The sequence below is a fragment of the Oncorhynchus gorbuscha genome, unplaced genomic scaffold (genome assembly GCF_021184085.1).
Source record: "Oncorhynchus gorbuscha isolate QuinsamMale2020 ecotype Even-year unplaced genomic scaffold, OgorEven_v1.0 Un_scaffold_898, whole genome shotgun sequence".
Taxonomy (NCBI): Eukaryota; Metazoa; Chordata; class Actinopteri; order Salmoniformes; family Salmonidae; genus Oncorhynchus; species Oncorhynchus gorbuscha.
In genome coordinates, this window is record NW_025745664.1 from 216,588 (window position 1) to 226,087 (window position 9,500).

The following is a 9,500-nucleotide window of genomic DNA, read 5'->3' on the forward strand; positions in this document are numbered from 1 at the left end:
CCTCTTTTGTCATGAGTTCTAGTTGACAGATAAACCAGTTAGTAACCAGCAGATATCTTGATAATAGAAAAAGGCAGCGGGTCAGCGCTTCCCACACCATACACCATTGCTTTGGAGATGTTTAAAGTGATATTTCTGTATGATTAATTCGTAATAATCTAGTCCTACACAATATTTTGTATTTTTTCATCCCCTTACCTAGAAGCCACGTGTGCATTCTCTACATAAGCCAGAACAGCCTCCAGTCCTTTGAGCTGGGCCACTGAGTTTGAGTCCGTCACAAACTTCTTGATAATTCCCTGGTACTTGGCCCATTCTGGACTCGTATCATCAATCCTCTGGAAGAGCTTCAGGGCCTCTTCATACCCATTCAGCCTGGCCTTCCATACCTGGGACAGCAAGGAGGGACAATAAGGGGTTAAAAGTGGAACAGTGCTACAGTAACGTTAGCTATAAAGCCGAGCTAATGTTTTGAATTTGCTTTTATGGTGCATTACCCACAACCAACTGAAATCCAACCTTCAACTTGTATCACAAAAGGGACGATAAAGGAGCAGAAGATGCCGAAGAATAACTGATGAGTCACCTTGTGTTCACATTTCTGATCGACTGGTAACTTCATCCAGTCACTGTCGTCTCCCATGATGATTTGTGTGGATTCACTTCAAAAATGATAACCTAGTTGATACTGTTGGAAAGGAGAAAACACTTGCACATATTCATTGCAACAAAAATAATTGTAACGGTCTTAGCTAGAATAGTTAGTCAGAAATATGAATTTCTGACATAGCTAATATGAAGATGTATCAGACTAGTTTGCATGCATTTTGTTGTTTGACAAAAACAAACCAGATTCGAACACTGGCCAACAGTTGTAGGCAGGGCAAACCAATTTTGATGATTTCTGGTATATCAAAGTCAAATCACATTTTTGGAGACATTCAGCAGTTACCTGATTAAGTACAATGCCATTGTATATTAATGTTGAATGTAGGCTTGGGTGGTATGCAGATTTTCACATTGTCATACCATCCTTCTCACATCCCAGGATTTACAGTATTACCAGCATATCACACAAGGGGACACTAAGGAAAAGCCCATAGGGCCTTTTATTACCATAATGCAAAAAAAAAGAAAGTGAAAATAACAAAATCACACTTAGCTAAATGTTAACAAGATTAGATAAATGTAAAGACCGGCAAACCTAGCTCATAATACATGCATAGTTATAAGCTACCGAAAGTCATTTTTTGGTGAGTGTGGACATTTACAAGCAAAAGTGAATGAGAGAAATGGTAATGCATCCTTTTCTGCGACAGGGACTGGGAGACGAGTCAGGATAGAGGCAAAGATTAATGGAGCGAAGTAAAGAGATCCTTGTGAAAACCTGCGCCAGAGCACTCAAGACCTCAGACGGGGGCAAAGGTTAATCTTTTAACAGGACAATGACCCTAAGAACGCAGCCACTCCTGCGTTGTCTTGGCTTCGGGACAAGTCTCAGAATGTTCTTGAGTGGCCCAGCCAGAGGCCGGACTTGAACCTGATCAAACATCTCTGGAGAGCTCTGAAAACTAGTTTTGCAGCGAAGCTCCACATCCAACCTGACAGAGGTTGAAAGTATCTGCAGAGAAGAATGGGAGAAACTGCCCAAATACAGGTGTGCCAAAAATGTAGTGTTATACCCAAGAAGACTTGAGGCTGTAGTTGCTGTCAAATGTACTAACAAAGTTGAGTAAAGGGTCTAAATATTTACATTTAAAATAGTTTAGTACATTTGCTAAATTTTCTGAACCTGTTTTTGCTTTGTCATTATGGGATAGTGTGTTTAGATTGAAGTGCAGAAACAATTTAATAATTTTTAGGATAAGACTGTAAAGTAAACATTTTGAAAAAGTCAAGGAGTCTGTAAACTTTCCAAATGCAATGCATGTTCAGAGTAATTTCCAATGGCATTGTACTTGATCAGGCAAAAAGAGATTACAAGACGTGCAGCACGATTGATTAATTTTGATACCAAAAAACAACAAAACCGGTTTGCCCTGCTAAAAACTGCCAACGGGTTTGCCCTGCTTAATAAAAATAGCCTAATTTACAATGCTGACTAGATAAGAGTAAACAGAGGTCGTATCTAGTAATTCATCAATGGAATAATTGTCAGAGTAGAGGACCTTGGTGTTGTGCCGAAAATCCCCCCGTGCCAGAATTATCCCCCCTCTAATTTCCTGGCACACAGTTAAACACTTTCTATAGAACAATCTTCGTCAGGATAGGCAACCGAAATTAATAATTAATGTGTGTGTTTTATATTAAAACAGAGGGAGTAAAATGTTGGCATGCAATACACATTTCAGAACTACTATAGCTGAATTTTTATCCTTACACTTTCAAAAATACTAGTCGAATAAGAACTGGGAGAGATGACGAATTTTGGCAGAGATGTATTTATAGATTAATACAAAAATCAGTGTTGGATTTAGGTACGGGCGACATGGGCAGCGGCACCGGGCGCCCCCGATTGCGCTGAGGGGTACAGACAAGCTAGAACCGCCACATACACTTGAAACAATTGGACAAACAGACAAAAAAAGCTTTCTAAGATCAGTGAAATGTAGGCTAAACGGACAATGGAGTGAACAGCAGAAATCTCAACGAACAAGCAAGTCCCAGCAATGAAGAACTCGAAAGAGTGGGGGTTTTGACGGGGTGGGGCGAGATTTTCGGCACAACACCGGCGTAAAGAACTTTAGTCAACGGTAACTGTGCTGCTGTTAACTAACCTTACGTTAGATATGTAACTAATTAACTTACGTAACCTACTAACGTTAGGCAGCAGTAGTGCTAGCTCGCAAGTTGTGTATTGTAACATTACGACACTTCAGCGACCGTAGTCTTATAACCTAGCTTCTGTTAGCTAACGTAAACTATCCGCTCGACTTTACCAGACTAGTAAAATGCATAATGAAACACAAACCTAAAACTAGGGACGTTAATTCAAGCAATGCCAATCTTACCTCACTCGTCTCTGCAATATGTAGCAAATCGTTTACGAAATGAAAGGCAATGGGGGGAGAGAAAAAAGTATTATTTTCCTGCACGACAGCTACCCTGTCTGAACACCCGCCACAGTGCAGACAAATTCTCATTTGAAAATGTCAGTTTCACAAAGCTTACCCGTGATTGGTTGTGAAAGTGCAAACGTGAAACGCGCTCGATTATTGGATGATTTAAACGCGCTTTTATGTGGGTCAGTGCCACTGGCTCACGTTATTTATTGCCCCGTGTACTTCTTCTTCTATGAAATTTAACGGCGGTTGGCATCCAATTTGTTGCATTACCGCCACCGACTAAAACTGGAGTACAACTCCCTTACAGTGGGGAGAACAAGTATTTGAAACACTGCCGATTTTGCAGGTTTTCCAGCTTACAAAGCATGTAGAGGTCTGTCATTTTTATCATACTTCAACTGTGAGAGGCGGAATCTAAAACAAAAATCCAGAAAATCACATTGTATGATTTTTAAGTAATTCATTTGCATTTTATTGCATGACATAAGTATTTGATACATCAGAAAAGCATAACTTAATATTTGGTATAGAAACTTTTGTTTGCAGTTACAGAGATCATACATTTCCTGTAGTTCTTGACCAGGTTTGCACACTGCAGCAGGGATTTTGGCCCACTCGTCCATGCAGACCTTCTCCAGATCCTTCAGGTTTCGGGGCTGTCGCTGGGCAATACGGACTTTCAGCTCCCTCCAAAGATTTTCTATTGGGTTCAGGTCTGTAGACTGGCTAGGCCACTCCAGGACCTTGAGATGCTTTTTACGGAGCCACTCCTTAGTTGCCCTGGCTGTGTGTTTCGTGTCGTTGTCATGCTGGAAGACCCAGCCATGACCCATCTTCAATGCTCTTACTGAGGGAAGGAGGTTGTTGGCCAAGACCTCACGATACATGGCCCCATCTATCCTCCCCTCAATATAGTGCAGTCGTCCTGTCCCCTTTGCAGAAAAGCGTCCCCAAAGACTGATGTTTCCACCTCCATGCTTCATGGTTGGGATGGTGTTCTTGGGGTTGTACTCATCCTTTTTCTTCCTCCAAACACAGCGAGTGGAGTTTAGACGAAAAAGTAATATTTTTTGTTTCATCAGACCACATGACCTTCTCCCATTCCTCCTCTGGATCATCCAGATGTTCATTGGCAAACTTATAATAATAATAATAATAATATATGCCATTTAGCAGACGCTTTTATCCAAAGCGACTTACAGTCATGTGTGCATACATTCTACGTATGGGTGGTCCCGGGAATCGAACCCACTACCCTGGCGTTACAAGCACCATGCTCTACCAACTGAGCTCCTTCAACTGATAAACAACACACTACTAGGCCTACACTCCAAAAGGAGTTCTTTGGCTGTCCCCATGGGAGAACCCTTTTTGGTTCCAGGTAGAACCCTTTTCGGTTTCCGAACCAAAAATGTTTCTTCAAAGGGTTATCTTATAGGGACAGTAAAAGAACCCCTTTAGGTTCATATTACATTTACATTTAAGTCATTTAGCAGACGCTCTTATCCAGAGCGACTTACAAATTGGTGCATTCACCTTATGACATGAAATAAATCACTCTACTATTATTCTGACATTTCACATTCTTAAAATAAAGTGGTGATCCTAACTAACCTAAGAAAGGGAATGTTTACTAGGATTAAGTGTCATGAATTGTGAAAATTTGAGTTTAAATGTATTTGGCTAAGGTGTATGTAAACTTCAGACTTCAACTGTACATGTACTGTAGTTATTACCACTGTTGGATTCTGGGTTAAACTTTGAACATTGCTATACTAGAGACCTGATAGACCAGAAGTAATACTATAGTATCTGAGGGGCGATAGAGAATGGTTGTTACATCAGAAGTTAGTTATCTGTAGGAGACAGATGGCTTTGGAATGTGCTGGGTGGACGGGAGGAAGTCACAGGAGTGCAAAAGGTGATATGGGTGGAGAGCTTTGGAATAGACATCAAGGGTGGTTGAGGTCAGGTCACCTTAAGACAGAACAGTTTATTACTCTCACTTCGTCTTCCTGTAAGACCATAAAATATGTAAGGATTTGAGATGAGTGTCTAAATTGGAGTATATATACTTGTGGTGGTGGAAACATGTGTTATCTGAATCCACCTGTATCAATCCTTTGGATAGAATTAAACTTGGTTAAACTTTTCTAGTGTCCGTTGAGTCATTTACTCTGAAAATTAGAACCTAACACCACGCATGGGATCCCCACATTGTAGCCTGTATATTGAAATATATTCACTGATCATGTACTCTTCCTTGGCAAATAAAGGTGCGAATCAGGTATGAATCTCTGACTGAAAAAGAATGTCTCACATATCCAATACCAGGTGTATCAAACTCCATTATTTGAATGATGCTGTGTCTGCATTACAATTATACACTTCAGTGTTTACCACTCCTGCTCCATCAATGATTGCACATTGTAACTATGCAATATACTAGAAACATGATTTAAGTAAAGGAATATTTGTAATTCATATATACAGAAAATAACTGTAAAACACTACACTACCTATGCATATCTAATAGGTTTAGGTGTAGTATTTCAATGACATACTTAATTTCAACCAGTGGAGAATGTGAAATGCTTTATTGAAAGTTCATTATCCAGGTGTTATAAATACATAATACATGAAGTATATATATATATTATAATTGTAATATTATATTATAAATACAAGTTCAAGCTCTACTTCAATGCACATATGGTGTGCATTTTCTTTTAAAGAGGAAGAAAGAGGTGGGGAGACAGGTGTATAAGACAGAAAAGGAAAGAGATAAATAGAGGAGCAGGGAAGACAACATGTGATTAATGAATTACAGTGCTACCCTAATAATCGCTCAGTTCATCACAATTAAATAGTGTCTCTAGCAGTGTCTCCTAACCAGCCTTGGGCTCCCAGTTGGCCCGAAGGTTATCTTAAGAGCAGTTGAGGTGGCGATGATGGGACGGGCGTCCTCTTTCACAACAATACATACCTGCAGACGAGACAGATTGATAGAGAGAGAGCATGATTAAGATTTTTTAAATTTATTCTAACATCGTCAGTCATCATAATCATCAGGAGGTGAAATGCAAAACTGACCTTGGATCATTAACTATGGGACTACTACATCTCTGTCACGCTGGACTAGGTGGGTGCAGGAATCAGACGCAGAGAGAGAGAGTAACGGAGTAAAGTGCTTTACTTTTGCACACCAAAATGATAAGCCCAACACAATAAAGGGCGCAGGACACTATACTAGACAACCCAAAACCACAGGGTGTCAAGTAAAGAAAAGCAAATACACCACGACCTAACATGCAGACACGTAACAAAAATACAATCTCGCACAAAACAAGGGCGGGTCAACCTACTACATATAGGGAAGCTAATTAAACCAAAATACACACAGGTGAAACTAATAAGACAAAACCAACAGACAAACAAAAAAGGGATCGGTAGCGGCTAGTAGGGCGGCGACGACGACTGCCGAGCACCGCCCGAACAGGCAGGGGAGCCAACTTCGGCGGAAGTCATGCCAATCTCTATCTGTATTTCAATGTAAAGCATCTCTTTCATAATACTCTCACCTATGACCATGCTGTGCCTTCTGTGTCTGCCAGTTCAGATGCGGGAGGGGTTCACCAACACAGCTGATATAACCTAGAGGATTTAGGGAGAAGGAGGAGAGGGATGAAGTGAAGGAGAGAGAGACTGTTATTGAGAAAATAAGAGTTAAAGAGACTGTGTTCAACAGGAATCTGTGTGTGTGTAGTCTCACCTCGTGGCCACAGAGTACTTTATGCTGAAAAACAGACACATGAGGACAAACAATAGAAGATAATGTCACTACTAGACTTTTACATTACCAGATCACAAATTAATACATAAATACCACGTGAAGTTTGATGATGAGTTGAACATTTGAATCAGTTGTGTAGAGCTAAGGTAACAGCTGGTGAGGTGTCAGGTTCGTCTCTATATTTAATGGAAAATGTAGGTTTGATGAGGTAATTGCTTAATTAATTGGTGTTAATTGTTCTGAGGGGAGGGGCTAGCCCTACAAAAGGAGCCTCTCTTTCAGTTCATGGAGAAGCATTTTGGATTGAGCTGTGGATGGGGTAGCATTGTTTTTAGCTTTCCCATAAGGTATATGTTTGATGGCAGTACTGTTGTTTTTGTTCCAGAATCACTTTGTAAATAAACACCTTTGCACAGAAGAACTTTTGCGGCTCCGCCATCTTTTTATTTTGATAGTGTCATGCCTTGGTCTTAGTATTTTGTGTTTTCTTTCTTTATTTGGTCAGGCCAGGGTGTGACATGGGTTATTGTGGTGTGTTTTTGTCTTGGGGTTTTGTGGGGTGACTGATTAGTCTATGGCTGCCTGAGGCGGTTCTCAATCAGAGTCAGGTGATTTATCGTTGTCTCTGATTGGGAACCATATTTAGGCAGCCATATTCTGTGAGTGTTTTGGTGAGTGATTGTTCCTGTCTTTGTGTTTGCACCAGATAGGGCTGTTTCGGTTTTCTTTATTTCATTTCGTTATTTTGTCGTTTCTGTATGTATAGGTTTTTCTTCATTAAAATATCATGAATCATCATCACGCTGCATTTTGGTCCGATCCTTGTTCTACCTCTTCGTCAGAGGGGGAGATAGAAGAGAGCCGTTACAGAATCACCCACCACAAATGGACCAAGCAATGTGGTAACAGGCAACAGCGGCAGCAGGAGCAGCGTGACAAGAATTTCTGGACTTGGGAGGAAATCCTCGACGGGAGAGGACCCTGGGCTAAACCAGGGGAGTGTAGCCGCAACAAGGTGCAGCGAGAGAGGGACTGGACATGGGAGGACGAAATGGACAGTGAAGGACCTTGGGCTCAGCCTGGAGAATATCGCCGACCCAAGGAAGAACTGGAGGTGGGAAAAGCGGAGAGGCGCTGGTATGAGGAGGCAGCATGGCGACACGGATGGAAGCCTGAGAGTCAGCCCCAAAAATGTGTTGGGGGGTGGCTCACAGGGAGTGTGGCTATGCCAGGTAGGAGACCTGCGCAAACTCCCTGTGCTTACCGGGGGGCTAGAGAGACTGGGCAGGCACCATGTTATGCTATGGAGCGTACAGTGTTTCCAGTGTGGGTGCATAGCCCGGTGCGGTTCATACCAGCTCTTTGTATTGGCCGGGCTAGAGTGGGCATTGAGCCAGGTAAGGTTGGGCAGGCTCGGTGCTCAAGAGCTCCAGTGCGCCTGCACGGTCCGGTCTATCCAGAGCCACCTCCACACACCAGTCCTCCAGCGGCAGGTTCCCGCACCAGGCTTCCTCTGCGTGTTCTCTATCCAGTTCCACCAGTGCCAGCACCACGCATCAGGGCTACAGTGCGCCTCGCCTCTCCAGCGCTGCCGGAGTCTCCCACCTGTTCAGCGCTGTCGGAGCATTTCTCCTCTCCTGCGCTGCCGGAGTCTCCCGCCTGTTTAGCGCAGCCAGAGCCTTCCTTCTCTCCAGCGCTGCCGGAGTCTCCTGCCTGTTCAGCGCAGCCTGAGCTGTCAGTCTGCTTGGAGCAGCCTGAGCTGTCAGACTGCATGGAGCAGCCTGAGCTGTCAGACTGCATGGAGCAGCCAGAGCTGCCAGTCTGCATGGAGCAGCCAGAGATGCCAGTCTGCATGGAGCAGCCAGAGCTGCCAGGTTGCATGGAGCAGCCAGAGCTGCCAGTCTGCATAGAGCTGCCAGTCTGCATAGAGCAGCCAGAGCTGCCAGTCTGCATGGAGCTGCCAGTCTGCATAGAGCAGCCAGAGCTGTCAGTCTGCATAGAGCAGCCAGAGCTGCCAGTCTGCATGGAGCAGCCAGTTGTGCCAGTCTGCATGGAGCAGCCAGAGCAGCTAGATCTGCCAGTCAACCAGACTCTTCCAGATCTGCCAGTCAATCAGACTCTTCCAGATCTGCCAGTCAACCAGACTCTTCCAGATCTGCCAGTCAACCAGACTCTTCCAGATCTGCCAGTCAACCAGACTCTTCCAGATCCGCCAGCCAGCCAGGATCTGCCAGAGCCAACTACCTGCCTGAGCTTCCTGTCAGTGCTGAGCTTCCTCTCAGTGCTGGGCTTTCCCTTAGTGCTGGGCTGCCCCTCAGTCCCGAGCTGCCTCATTCCCGAGCTTCCCCTCAGTCCCGAGCTGCCCCTCAGTCCCGAGCTGCCCCTCAGTCACAAGCTGCCCCTCAGTCCAGTGGGGTTCTGGGTGAGGACTATTAGGCCATAGTCGGTGGCGAGGGTGGATTATCCCAGGACGCGAGGGGGAGGAACTATGACATTTATGGAGTGGGGTCCACGTCCCGAGCCGGAGCCGCCACCATGGACAGACGCCCACCCGGACCCTCCCTATGGTTTTGAGGTGCGTCCGGGAGTCCGCACCTTAGGGGGGGGGGGGGTTCTGTCACGCCTTGGTCTTAGTATTTTGT

General features: G+C 44.0%; 1 protein-coding gene across 1 annotated transcript in view; it reads right to left on the reverse strand.

Moving 5' to 3' along the window:
- The window catches only part of LOC124019386 (cytoskeleton-associated protein 5-like), an 87,482-nt gene extending 84,340 nt beyond the window's left edge, over positions 1-3,142 (reverse strand). Inside the window, exons 1-3 of the mRNA XM_046334703.1 lie at positions 3,012-3,142; positions 587-688; positions 199-389 (exon numbers count right to left, since the gene is read on the reverse strand). Of these exons, the coding sequence (XP_046190659.1) occupies positions 199-389; positions 587-643 (248 nt within the window). The 5' untranslated portion in view covers positions 644-688; positions 3,012-3,142. The remainder of the gene's footprint in view (positions 1-198; positions 390-586; positions 689-3,011) is intronic.
- Between the last annotated feature and the right edge of the window lie 6,358 nt (positions 3,143-9,500).